The following is a 14,209-nucleotide window of genomic DNA, read 5'->3' as shown; positions in this document are numbered from 1 at the left end:
TCAGGTTCCAAAGACTTGTCATTAAGGTTGAAAAAACTGGAGAACCTTCAACTAAGTGGGAATCAATGCGACGATAGCATTTTTTTCATCTCTAACTGGGTTTTCATTTCTCAAGTCTTTGGATCTGTCATTCAATAAGCTGACAGGATCAATATTAAATTATATATAATTCATACCTAACTGCTTTGCAAGCCATTCTCGTATACAGTTTCTTTATCAAGAAAAATGAAGACTTCATATCTATTTAATAATCAATTTAATGATAGCATTTTATCATGCTTGACTGAGCTTTCATCTATAGGAATTTATATCTATATGCGTTCATGCATCATTTTCTTATGTATATCTCGTAAGATTTCAAGTCCAACATGTTAGGATACTGGCATGCAAACCCGACAAGATAAAAGATAAGAGACAGGATAAAATGAGAAATGGAACACACAAGAATTTACGTGGTTCACCCAATTGGGCTACGTCCACAGACAAGTATAGAAGGATTTTACTAAGTAATGTGGGAATTACAACCTCTCTCTAATAATAGGAGAACAACTAGGAATCTCTCTATTATTAGGAGAAAACACCTCACTTACTCTATCACAAATACCTCACAATTTTATGGGATTACTCTCTCTTCACTCTCTTCTTCTTCTCTCTATTTTGGTGTGCATATAGGCTTGAATGCATTGCCTATTTATAGGCAAGAGTGAGGGTATAATGGTCATAAATTTAGGAGGAATATATGCCTAACAACTCATCCTTCACTCATACTCCATTAATTATACCAACTCATCCTCCACCAATTACAACTCATCTCCCACTCAAATTCCATTAATTATGCCACCTAATTACATGACTTTACATTCTCCCACTTGAAGACTTTGATGATGTAATCAAGTCTTCACACTTGATTATTTGTGATTCTTCGTCTATCCTTTCTATACTTGTCATCTTCATGTTGTTTACGTTTCTGTTAGGCCATAAGAGGATCTGCACCATATATACTTATCAGTGTTGACCAGTTTGGTCAAAGCATCTGCTGGGTTTTTCTTTGTGTGAATCTTCTGAAAACCCACACTTCCATCTTCCACCATTTCACGAACAAAGTGATACTGAACATCTATGTGTTTTGTTCTTGAATGGAATGCTGGATTCCTTGCAATATGCAAGGCACTTTGACTATCACAATACAAAAAAATATTCTCTTGTTTGTGCCCGAGCTCCTCCATAAGTTTCTTCATCCATATTGCTTCTTTACAAGCTTGTGTAGCTGCCATGTACTCAGCTTCTGTTGTGGATAACGCTACAACAGTCTGAAGTTTAGAAACCCACCTCACAGCTCCTCCTGTAATTATGAACACATAGCCTGTAGTGGACTTCCTTTTCTCAAAGTCACCAGCAAAATCTGAATCAACATATCCTCTGATAGTAAATTCTGATCCTCCATAACATAATGCAACATCTGAGGTACCCTTGATGTATCTCAAGATCCTCTTAATAGTATTCCAATGCTCTCTACCAAGATTTGCCATGTATCGACTAACTGCTCCCACTGCTTGTGCAATGTCTGGTCTTGTACATATCATGGCAAACATTAAACTTTCCACTACTGATGCATACGGTACTCGAGACATCTCCATCCTCTCTGCTTCATTGCTAGGAGACATACTTGAGGATAATTTGAAGTTAATAGGAAATGGGGTGGAAATTGGCTTACAATCTTGCATGTTGAAGCGTCGCAACATCTTCTTCAAATAATTCTTTTGAGAAAGCCAAATCTTCCTCTTACTTCTGTCTCGGTAAATTTGCATCCCTAGAATCTTGTTTGCTGGTCCCAAGTCCTTCATATCAAATTCCCTAGCCAACTGTGCCTTTAATTCTTGGACTCGATCTTTGTTGGGGCCTATCACCAACATGTCATCCATGTACAATAACAAAATGATGAAATCTTCTTCAAACATCTTGTAATACGTACAATGGTCTGAACTGAGTCTGTTGTACCCAAGGCTAATTATGAAGGAATCAAATCTCTTATATCAACACCTCGGCGCCTGTTTGAGACCGTATAGAGATTTGTTCAACCTGCAAACCAAGTTCTCCTTGCCTATTTCAGCAAAACCCTCTGGTTGGAGCATATAAATTTCTTCTTCAAGTTCTCCATGAAGAAATGCAGTTTTCACGTCTAACTACTCCAAGTGAAGATCAAATATAGCACACATTGCCAAGACTACTCTGATTGTCGTAAGTCGTACCACCGGATAAAATATCTCATTGAAGTCTATTCCTTATTTCTGAGCATATCCTTTCACCACCAATCTCGCACGATACCGCTCCACTTGATTATTGCCATCACGTTTTATCTTGTAAACCCATTTATTTCCAATGGCCTTTCTTCCTTATGGTAGTGGAACAAGATTCCAAGTATTATTCTTGTGCAGAGCTTCAATCTCCTCTTGCATTGCTGTCATCCACATAGACACATCTGTGCTTTTGATAGCCTCATGGAAAGTTGATGGCTCTCCATCCTCTGTTAAAAGACAGTATGCAATGTTACTTTCAGTAACATATTCTGAGTGCCAAGCCGGTGGTCTTCTTTCACGAGTCGACCGCCGAACTTCAAGAGTTTCAGACTTTATTTGTTCTTGCTCTTCATGCTCTGGTACAGCTTCAGAAGAAGCATGATTCTAAGTATTTTCCACATGGACTGTTGTGGTCTCCTTTAGAATGCTATTATGTTCTGCCTTTTGCATTTGATCTTCTACAAATATGACATCTCTGCTGATAACTACCTTGTGGGTAGTGGGATCCCACAAACGATACCCCTTCACTCCATCAGCATATCCCAAGAATACACATTTTCTAGATTTTGAATCCAGCTTGCTAACTTCTTGTGTATTGTACATCACGTACACAGGACTTCCAAATATATGCAATTGAGAATAATCAGCTGGTTTTCCAGTCCACATCTCCATCAGTGTCTTTAGCTCAATTGCGGTTGATGGAGATCGATTTATCACATAACAGGCGGTATTGACTGCTTCTGCCCAGAATGACTTTCCTAGACCTGCAGCCTTTCACATTGCTCTTGTTCTTTCTAACAGAGTTCTGTTCATTCATTCTGCCACTCCATTTTGTTGTGAAGTGTATGCTGTTGTGAACTGCCTTTTGATACCTTCATGTTGACAGAAGTTATCAAATTCATCACTGGTATATTCTCCTCCATTGTCAGTCCTCAAACACTTGATCTTCTTTTCAGATTCAAGTTCCACCCGCGCTTTGAAAGTTTTAAAGACTGTAAGCACATCTGCCTTCCTTCTAATTGGATACACCCAACATCTCCTGGAGAAGTCATCTATGAATGATACAAAGTATCTTGCTCCTCCCAAGGATACAACCGGTGCTTGCCAAACATCAGAGTGAATCAGGTCTAAGATGCATTTGCTCTTAGTTGTAAATGTGCCAAACTTCAACCTGTGTTGTTTACTTGTAACACAATGCTCACAAAAAGGTAAAGTAACCTTTGTAAGCCCAGGGAGTAACTTCTGATCAGAGAGAACCTTTAAACCTTTTTCTGACATGTGACCTAGTTTTTGATGCCACATCATCGTCTTCTCTTCTGCAGGACTGACTGATGCGATTGACGCTTCTGCCTCATGATGTGTTTCTCCCATTAATGCAAATACATTTGCAACTGTCTTTCTTGCCTTTAAAACCATCAGAGCTCCTTTGATGATTTTCATGATTCCATTTTCTGTTCGGATCTTACAGCCAAGACTATCAAATTGTCCTATGGACAAAAGATTCTTCTTTAAGTCTTTCACATGTCGCACTTCTGAAATAGTACGAATCAAGCCATCATACATCTTCAATTTGATGGTGCCAATGCCAACAATCTCTAAAGCATGATTATCACCCATGAACACTTTGCCTCCAGAGATAGGTTTATATGTATGGAACCAATCTCGATTAGGAGTCATATGCCATGTTGCTCTTGAATCCATTAGCCAGACCTCAGTGAGCTCTTCTGTATCTGTAGAGATTGTTGCTGCTTCACTATATAAAATATCTCCATCTTCTGAGGTGCTCGCAACACACCCTTGAGATTTTGATGACTCTGCAAAATTCTCTATACCCTTTTTAAACCAACAATCCTTTTTGAAGTGCCCATTTTTGCCACAGTTGTAGCATTTCACAGCCTTCTTACTTCTTGATTTGGACCTCCCCTGCCTTTGACTCCCACTAGAGCCACGCTCCGTTGATCTTCCTCTTGACACCAACAATGCCTCTGCTTGGTTTGAACTGTTTCTGTCTCCTTTGTTTTTGCGCCTATTTTCTTCTTCCAAGATAGTCGCTGCAACATCATCGAAGACTAGATAATCTGAGAGGATATTATTTGTCAAGTTGATAATGAGCTGATCATACGAATCAGGAAGACTTTGAAGTAGAAGCTCTGCATGTTCATTTTCCTCTATTTGCTGGCCCAATGTAGTGAGTTGTGAAAATAGAGTTCTTATTGTGTTGATGTGGTCAGTCACCGACGTGGTTTCTGCCATTCGAAGGGTATAAAGTCTCCGCTTTAAGAAAATCTTATTGTGCAAAGACTTGGACTCGTATAACTTTGTTAGAGTCTCCCATATCTCCTTAGCTGTTTTCTTTTCCGCCACACTTGATAACACTTCATCGGCTAATGCTAAATGTATGTTAGCAATAGCATTGCCATCCATCTCATTCCATTTTGCATCATCAGTGATCTCCGCGGGTCGATCCCCAATTGCTGCCAAGCAATTGTCTTTCCTTAAGATTGCCTTGATTCTCATTTTCCACAATGAAAAATTGCTCCCATTAAATCTCTCAATCTCGTACTTTGCTACCATTGTATTCACCGAGATCTATTCAGCTATCACTGTTTCACAGGTCTGTAACGTATATAGAAATAGTATCGTGTGAATAATACTTCACTAAGTAAGTTTCCAGAAAAGATTGGAGGGGTCACAAACGGTCCCGCTTAAAACCCAATCTCCTTAGACAGAACTTCCTAGACTGTATTTAATCACCGCACTGACTTTCTATATACGCCAACCGCAACGTATGTGAACAGTACCGTATAGATGAATAGTGTTGTATAGGTGAATAGTACCCGTAAGCACGAATAACTTTGTGTATTAACAACACCAACCAAAAGGCTCTGATACCACTGTTAGGATGCTAGCATGCAAACCCAACAAGATAAAAGATAAGAGACAGGATAAAATGAGAAATGGAACACACAAGAATTTACGTGGTTCACCCAATTGGGCTATGTCCACAGACAAGTATAGAAGAATTTTACTAAGTAATGTGGGAATTACAACCTCTCTCTAATAATAGGAGAACAACTAAGAATCTCTCTATTATTAGGAGAAAACACCTCACTTACTCTATCACAAATACCTCATAATTTTGTGGGATTACTCTCTCTTCACTCTCTTCTTCTTCTTTCTATTTTGGTGTGCATATAGGCTTGAATGCATTGCCTATTTATAGGCAAGAGTGAGGGTATAATGGTCATAAATTTAGGAGGAATATATGCCTAACAACTCATCCTTCACTCATACTTCATTAATTATACCAACTCATCCTCCACCAATTACAACTCATCTCCCACTCAAATCCCATTAATTATGCCACCTAATTACATGACTTTACACAACAGATTTCATAGTATCCCATCAATTCTTATTTTTAGTTTCTATAATGCATATCGTGAGCTCTTTATGACTTACATGTAGCAACAACTCTCCTGCAGGTTTTGAGATCAAATCATCACATTTGAGGAAATATGAGAACCTTAACCTGAGCTATAATATGTTCAACGACAACATTTTATCATATCTGGGTGGATTTCCTGCTCTCAAGTCTTTAAATTTATCTGGCAATATGTTGTTAGGATCAACGACTGTCAATGGTAAAGTTTTTAATATTTCATGGCATCTTCTACCTAATTAGGCATAACTTACCCAAAATTCATTTTTTTAGATTGTACATGAAAACTTATTTTGCTTATTTTTCAACAATACCTTAATCTCTAAACTTCTCATGCAATTTGTTATTTCTATCCAAAAATCATCATAGGTTTAAGATGTATACTTAATTGCAAAATACTTAATTTCGCTACTTATTTGATTGCCTGTTTTCAATTCTACACATCATAGGTTTAAGGAAGCTGGAATTACTGCATTCACTGGGAGCATTGCCATCCCTAAAGACCCTTTCTCTTAAGGATACTAATTTAAGTTGGACATCAATAAGGCAAGGTTAATCAAAGTTTAGTTTCTTAAAATCTCGTAATAATATTGAATGGAATGGGTACTCTGTACCACCACTATTTTGATCATGCCTTTTCTTGGTTCTTTTTCACGGGGACTTTCTTCAACTCGACCACCCTCGAAGAATTGTATCTAGATCGTACTTCTCTCCGAATAAACTTTCTCCAGAGCATTGGAGCATTGCCTGCTCTTAAAGTTTTGTCTTTTGGTGAAATTGACCTTCATGGCACGCTGCCTGCTCAAGGTATATTAGCAACTCTCCATCTGCCTATAATTAAATTATCAATGAAAGATACTTGCATCACTATTTTGACTATTTTGAGATAAATTGTACAGATTTGTGTGAATTGAAGAATCTGGAGTAGTTATATCTCTATGGAAATAATTTAGGTGGTTCACTCATAGATTGTTTGGGGAACTTGTCATCTCTACAACTACTAGATGTTTCTAGAAACCAATTTACCGGAAATATTAACTCCAGTTGTCACGGGGATAAAATTTTCTTCGCAATCTTAATCCCAGCGCAGCAGTCTAGTCCCGTTACTAGACTCAGCCTTTCTCCCAATTCACTCGTGTTTGTCTAAAGTCTAAGTGTTTCGTATACTCAGAGGTTTTCCCCACAACTCTTATCAATTTCGGCAAGAAGAACACAAGTTCAAGATTAAACACAGCACAATAACAACACCAGCAATTTACGGGAACCAACCCAACCTTTATTAATTCACAAACAAAGGAATACACAATAACAATGTATATGTGCTATGCACAATCCGAATCTACATGCTACACATGTTTAGGCTCTATATAATACACATATATATAATGGAAGTTACACATAAAACTGCCCCTTGACAGCTTAACTCCTTCTAGACAGCACAACACATTTCAATGACAGCCAACTGCCTTGAATGCGAGTAGGCATTCGCTGGACCAATCCCAACGTTGATTTTTCTTTAACAAATCAGACAAAGGGGCTACCTTCTTGCTGTAATCTTCTATAAACCGACGATAATAATTTGCCAAGCCCAAAAATGACCTCGGCCCAGTCACCGTCGACAAAGCTGCTCAATCTCATATAGCCTGCACCTTCTTCGGATCCATCCGAACCTACCCAAAACTCACCAAGTGCCCCAAGAATGTGATCTCAGAACAAGCAAATTCACACTTCTCTTTCTTCACAAACAGTTCATGTTCTCTTAGTCTACGCAGCACCTTATCCAAGTGCACAACATGCTCATCCATACATCGGTTAAAAATAACAATATCGTCCAGATAGACAACCACAAAATCATCCAAATACTCATAAAGAACATAAACTCGTCTTGTGGCATAACCATAAACTCGTATGACCCATACCTTGTCATACAAGTCGTCTTGTGCTCATCCCCCTCAGCAACTCTAACCTGCCACTATCTAGACCTCAAGTCCAACTTTGTGAAAATAGAAGCCCCACTCAATCTGTCGAGTAAGTCTTGAATCAGCGGCACAGGGTATTTGTTCTTAATCGTTACCTTATTCAAAGTGCGATAATCCACACACATCCGCAAGCTACCATCTGCCTTCTTCTGAAACAGAACAGGAGCACTATATGGAGCTTTTGAAGGTCGAACAAAACCTGCATCAATCAATTTCATCAACTGCTTTCTCAATTCTCCCAATTCCCTTAACAACATACGATATGGAGGCTGCGACGGTGGTGTCGCACCAGGCACAAGTTCTATCTTGTGATCAATAGCCCGCCTTGGTGGAAGCTTTTTCGGCAACTCTAGAGGCATCACATCTCTATACCCCTCCAACAGCCCAGCAATAACTTTAGGCACTAACCCAACCTTTTTTGACTCCTCAGTCACGGTTACTGCCAAGAACACTTCACTCCCTTTCTTCAAGACCTTGCTAATCGAAATGGCTGAAACCAAGCAACTTCCCTCCTTCCGACTTTCAGCCACCACTGCCTTATAACAAGGAACAAAACAGGGACATACCTCATTCGCAAGCAAAATTCCATCTAGATGAGGCATCAACGCAATCTTGGCTCTCTTCAGAAAATCTAAGCCAAGAATGACATCAAAATTGTTAAGCATCACCACCAACAACACTTGCGTTCCCTACCACTTATCCAGCACCATAGGCACGCCATAGGCCATGCCTAGTATTCGTTGTGCCTTGGCATTCACTGCCTTCATCAAAGTCTTGCTGTTACTCAAACGCAACCCAAGTTGCGTCACCAACCTGTCAGCAACGAATGTATTCGTAGCACCAGAATCCAACATAGCAACTATTTTCCTGTCATTAACTCTAATTTTAACATACATTAGAGAATCCACAGCACCCAATTTGCCTTGTCGCAACACATCAATCCGTGCTAAGTCAATTTCGACAAGGCTGGATTCGGCCACCGAATCCTGCATCTCAGCAACTAAATAATTCAGCACACGCATTGGGTTGATGTGCGTGACTGTCTCCTTTTGGTCACTATCACCCACAAGAATTGCATTCAACCTTTCCTTTTTCGGGCATTCTCTTGTATAGTGTGGTCCACTGCAAATGAAACAACCTGCATTCGGCTTGCTGGGGTCCCTTTGTTGCACATCAGCTTGCTTGCCTTTTCCCTTATCAATCCCAGGCTTGTATCCTCCCCCACCGAACTTCTTTTTCTTTCTCTTTTCATCCCTCTTATCCTTAGTCTTGAATCTCAAGAGGACAACAATAGAACCATCTCACATCACTATCTTAAAGTCGACCAAGCTATCTGCAGCAGCAATGGCAGATGGTAAGTCTTTAACATTCTGCCTCAGCAACTCAACCTGTGCCCAAGGCTGTAAACCTGACATGAAGTTGAATAGCTTATCTTCCTCAAACATGTTCTCTATGTCTAGGATCAAATAACTAAAATCTTTGACGTAATCCCTCACCGATTTTTCTTGCTTCAATTTCTTCAAATCTTCTCTAGCCAGCCAAGACATGTTGTTCGACAAGAATTGTTCTTTCAACTTTTGTTTCAAGCGATCCCAAGTTTCAATTTTAGGACGCCTAGCATTGAGATCATCCTTGATCTGAGTCCTCCACCACAGCTTCGCATCACCAGACAAATACATCGTTGTGATGTTTACCTGTTCGTCAACCCCAATCCTAGCCACCCTAAACTACTGCTCCATGTCCCACAGAAAATTTTCCAACTCTTTGGAACTCCTTACGCCACCGAATGGCTTAGGTTCTGGTACTCTAGGTTTGGACGAGCCACTACCCGTTGCGACATTCGATACTGCCTTCTTTAACACCGCGATCTCCCCCTCCAGAATTTGTATCTTGCTGCTTACCTCTGTCGCAAGATCCACATACTGCCCCACAACCCTCTCTACCATCTCCACAGCATACGCAAGTCTATCATTCACTGTATGATTTTCATTTTCGGCCAAAAGACCCAGAACAGTTTCAATATGGGTGAGTCTTTCGCGAATCACCTCCATGCCTGATGGCATTTGATGTTCAGCAGTAACTTTATAAATAGAACGAGCCAAGGCTTTGATACCACTTGTCACAGGGATAAAATTTTCATCACAATCTTAATCCCAACGCGGCAGTCTAGTCCCGTTACTAGACTCAGCCTTTCTCCCAATTCACTGTTGTTTGCCTAAAGTCTAAGTGTTTCGCACACCTAGAGGTTTTCCCCACAACTCTTACCAATTTTGGCAACAAGAACACAAGTTCAAGATTAAACACAACACAATAACAACACCAGCAATTTACGGGAACCAACCCAACCTTTATTAATTCACAAACAAAGGAATACACAATAACAATGTATGTGTGTTATGCATAATCCAAATCTGCATGCTACACATGTTTAGGCTCTATGTAATACACATACATATAATGGAAGTTACACATAAAACTACCCCTTCACAGCCTAATTCCCTCTTGACAACTTAATTCTCTCTAGACAGCACAACACATTTCAATGATAGCCAACTGCCTCGTAACTACTACATAACTGCCCACAAGCAACTTCTTTGGTCTGCCACCCAACAAACCAAACTGTCCAAACTAATTTTTCCTAGGTGCCGGCCCTCATAAGCAACTCAAGATGACTTAGACAGTCCATCATCAAAGTCCAGCATGGTGCGAAGCATAAACCCGCTGTTCGCACACACCCGTTATACTCGTTGTCGAAATCTGCACTGCCCATGCATACTGCCATTACACTTGTGTGATACCACTGCCTAGCAGTGAATCGTTGGCGCGCCCTTATGCCTAAGGCTATGACACCAGTCCTCTTACCAACATCATATCCCTTCAATTCCTCTCACTATCAAATAACCTCTTTGAAGTTCCCATTTTAATGAAGCCTTTTATGAACCACTCAAGCCTCAAGCTCTTTGATAGTGAGAACAATAGGCTAGTAACGGAACCTATTGCCTTTGATAATTTGATTCCAAAGTTCCAACTAGTCTTTTTCCTCTTGTCAAATAGTCTAACATCAGAAGCAATCAATGTAGAAATTCCCAACTTCCTCTGTAGCCAATACGACTTAAGAGTCCTTGATCTCTCCTACAACAACATCATTAGAATGTTTCCATCGTGGTTGCTTAAGAACAATACACGATTGGAGCAACTATTTATGAGTGAGAACTCCTTTGTTGGTACTTTACAGTTGCAAGATCACTCAAATCCAAAATTGAAAGTCATAGATATATCCGACAACAACATGAACGGTCAAGTTCCAAAAAAATATTTGTTTGATCTTTTCAAATCTAAACACCTTAAGGATGGCTAAGAATGGATTCACATGTTGTATTCCTTCTTGTTTAGGAAATATTAGCTCTCTGGATGTTTTAGATTTATCTAACAATCAATTATCGACAGTAAAACTAGAATGGTTGACAGCATTAACGTTTCTCAAGCTGTCAAACAACAATTTGGGTGGGCAATTACCTGACTCAGTGTTCAATTCTTCTGGACTATATTATCTCTACCTAAGAGGTAACAACTTTTGGGGTCAGATACCAGATTTTCCACCACCCTCTTGGAAAATATGGTTTGAATTGGATTTGAGTAACAATCAGTTTTCAGGCATGCTTCCAAGGTGGTTAGTCAATTCGACGCTACTCTGCATAATTGATTTGTCCAAAAACCATTTTAAGGGTCCAATTCCAAGTGACTTTTGTAAGCTTGAGGTGCTTGAATATTTGGACCTTTCTAAGAACAAATTGTTTGGTTCTATACCATCCTGCTTCAATCCACCGCAAATAACCCATGTGCATCTATCTGAGAATAGATTGAGCGGTCTATTAACATATGGATTTTATAACAGCTCTTCCCTGGTTATGATGGATCTCCGAGATAACAACTTCACCGGTTCCATTCCAAATTGGATTGGTAATCTTTCATCATTGAGTGTTCTCCTTTTAAGGGCTAATCACTTTAATGGCTTGTTCCCTGTTCATTTATGTTGGTTAGAACAATTAAGCATTTTAGATGTTACACAAAATCAGCTCTCTGGTCCACTACCCTACTGTTTAGGCAATCTTACTTTCTAGACACGTTCCAAGAAAGCGTTAGTGGATCTCGGATTTGTTTTTCCATCAAGGTCCATAGAAAAAGCTTATTATGACACAATGGGTCAACCGCTAGTGGATAGCATAAAAAACTTGGGAAGCATTTTTTGGCCCAACACTACAGAAGTGATAGAATTTACAACTAAAAATATGTATTATGGTTACAAGGGAAAAATTCTCACCTACATGTCTAGCATTGATCTCTCCTGTAACAACTTCTTAGGAGCAATCCCTCAAGAATTAGGAAACTTATGTGAGATACATGCATTGAACTTATCACACAACAATCTCGTTGGATCTATACCTGCAACGTTCTCAAACTTGAAGCAGATTGAGAGTTTGAATCTTTCTTACAACAACTTGAATGGTGCTATCCCTCAGCAACGTACTGAAATTACCACACTTGCAGTTTTTAGTGTGGCGCACAATAACTTGTCAGGTAAGACACCCGAAAGAAAATATCAGTTTGGGACCTTCGATGAAAGCAGTTATGAAGGAAATCCTTTCTTATGCGGACCTCCATTGCAAAACAATTGTAATGAAGAAGAATCACCATCGCAGCCAATGCCTAATAATGAACAAGAAGATGATGGTTTCATAGACATGGATTTTTTCTACCTCAATTTTGGTATATGCTACACAATGGTGGTGATGACGATTGCAGCAGTTCTGTACATCAATCCATATTGGCGACGCAGGTGGTTTTACTTCATCGAAGACTGCATAGATACTTACAACTATTTTGTGATGGCTAGTTTTCGTAAGTTCTCCAACTTCAGAAGGTGAATTTGTTTTGATTGTTGCTGGGAAGGCAGTAGTTCGTTGCTTATGAGTTATTGGTCCTGTATGTCTAGCAATTGGATACTTGGTAGTGTCTGTCTCTGTAATATTTTGAAGTAAAAAATAATAATAGAAAATGACAACAATGCCTTTGAAGGAGTAAATTTTAAGTTTAAATTATTGAGGGACACTTTGGTAATTTTTCTAACAATTGGTAAATATAAATAGGAAAAGAAAAACAAAAAAAGAAAGAAAAGGAAGTGACAAATTTTTTGATAGGAAACCGTGAGAAGAAGAAGAGAAAAGATGGAAAGAAATGGTTTTTCATAACTTCTGAGGTTAAATTTTGGGTTTGTTTGCACGATTCTCAAGTTTAGTTTTGATTTTAAGATTTCTGTGTTTGTAGAGATTTTTAGTTGTGTTGTGAAGTTTAATTGATGAATTATTGTTATGAGTAAGTATTTAATTAGTTATTGACGGAATTTTTTCTATTGATAAATTATTTTACCAATCAAATTATTTATTGCTGTATCCCTCCATGAAAATATTTTGTTAGTATATATTGAAGGAATTGTGGTGGAAAAAGAAAGAATAAAAAAAGCAGAAAAGTATGATGATATATAACTTTTATCAATGGTTTTTACCAATAGAATAAATCAGATAGTAAAGTTCATTTGTAAATATACTAATAAAAATAATCCCTTGGTATAGACCGATAAAATTACAAACGCTATTACAGAAGGATTCAAAAAGTCAAATTGTATGGTGATGTGATAATTTTTACTAATAGAATTACCAAGGGAATGCCTAACAGAATTATTTTGTTGGTAAATCCGAATAGTCACCCCCTCAATCTTAACACAATTCAATCTCACACAATAAATCTGGTCACCACAACACTCAGTTTGTCAACATTCATGTTCTGATTTAAATTTTATTAAGGATACTCCACCTTAAGTAAGCAAATCTATCTTCTTCTTCTTTTAATTTAAACATAATTTTTAAATGTATTTTTTTTTGCATATTTTTGTAATATATGCATTTTGTTTGGCTATTTATTTGTTTTATAATTTTTTTCCTCGTACAATTTACTATATGGATTTATGATTTGTACATGTTATTGCACCTAATATCGTTAACAACCTTTAAAAATTCAATTTGGTGGAGAATGAACATATTTATAGTATCTTATTCTTTAATAGAAAAATATCTTATTTAAGAGGTTGCCACTTGATCAACAGATATTATCACTCATTAAGCATCCTAGTTATGATAAACTATATTATTGATTTTGTTTTAAATTATTAAAAGTTAGATTTTGCTATGATAGTCTATTCGTAATATTTCTAATTCTAGTATCAATAAATATTCAATTATAAATACTTCCAGTTTTAGTGTTGATAAATATTACATGATAAAACAAAAGAAGATTTAGTATTTCTACTCTAACATCAAAAAATAAATCAATACACTATATATATATATATATATATTTTCTTTTTTATGGGTTTGGCCCAGCTCGGATGGGTTGGATTCAATCAGCTCAACCTGACCCAGCTGGACAGCAGGAAT

General features: G+C 38.1%; 2 protein-coding genes across 2 annotated transcripts in view; one reads left to right on the top strand and one right to left on the bottom strand.

Moving 5' to 3' along the window:
• LOC105115451 (LRR receptor-like serine/threonine-protein kinase GSO1) overlaps nt 1-14,209 on the top strand; it is a 91,794-nt gene that overhangs the window by 25,918 nt on the left and 51,667 nt on the right. Inside the window, exons 6-7 of the mRNA XM_011012336.1 lie at nt 5-18; nt 86-99. Of these exons, the coding sequence (XP_011010638.1) occupies nt 5-18; nt 86-99 (28 nt within the window). The remainder of the gene's footprint in view (nt 1-4; nt 19-85; nt 100-14,209) is intronic.
• Nucleotides 1-14,209, bottom strand: part of LOC105115448 (uncharacterized) — a 35,333-nt gene that overhangs the window by 15,184 nt on the left and 5,940 nt on the right. The window lies entirely within an intron of this gene.

The sequence above is a fragment of the Populus euphratica genome, unplaced genomic scaffold (genome assembly GCF_000495115.2).
Source record: "Populus euphratica unplaced genomic scaffold, PopEup_1.0 scaffold703.1, whole genome shotgun sequence".
Taxonomy (NCBI): domain Eukaryota; kingdom Viridiplantae; phylum Streptophyta; class Magnoliopsida; order Malpighiales; family Salicaceae; genus Populus; species Populus euphratica.
This window is presented reverse-complemented; position numbering and strand designations above follow the sequence as displayed.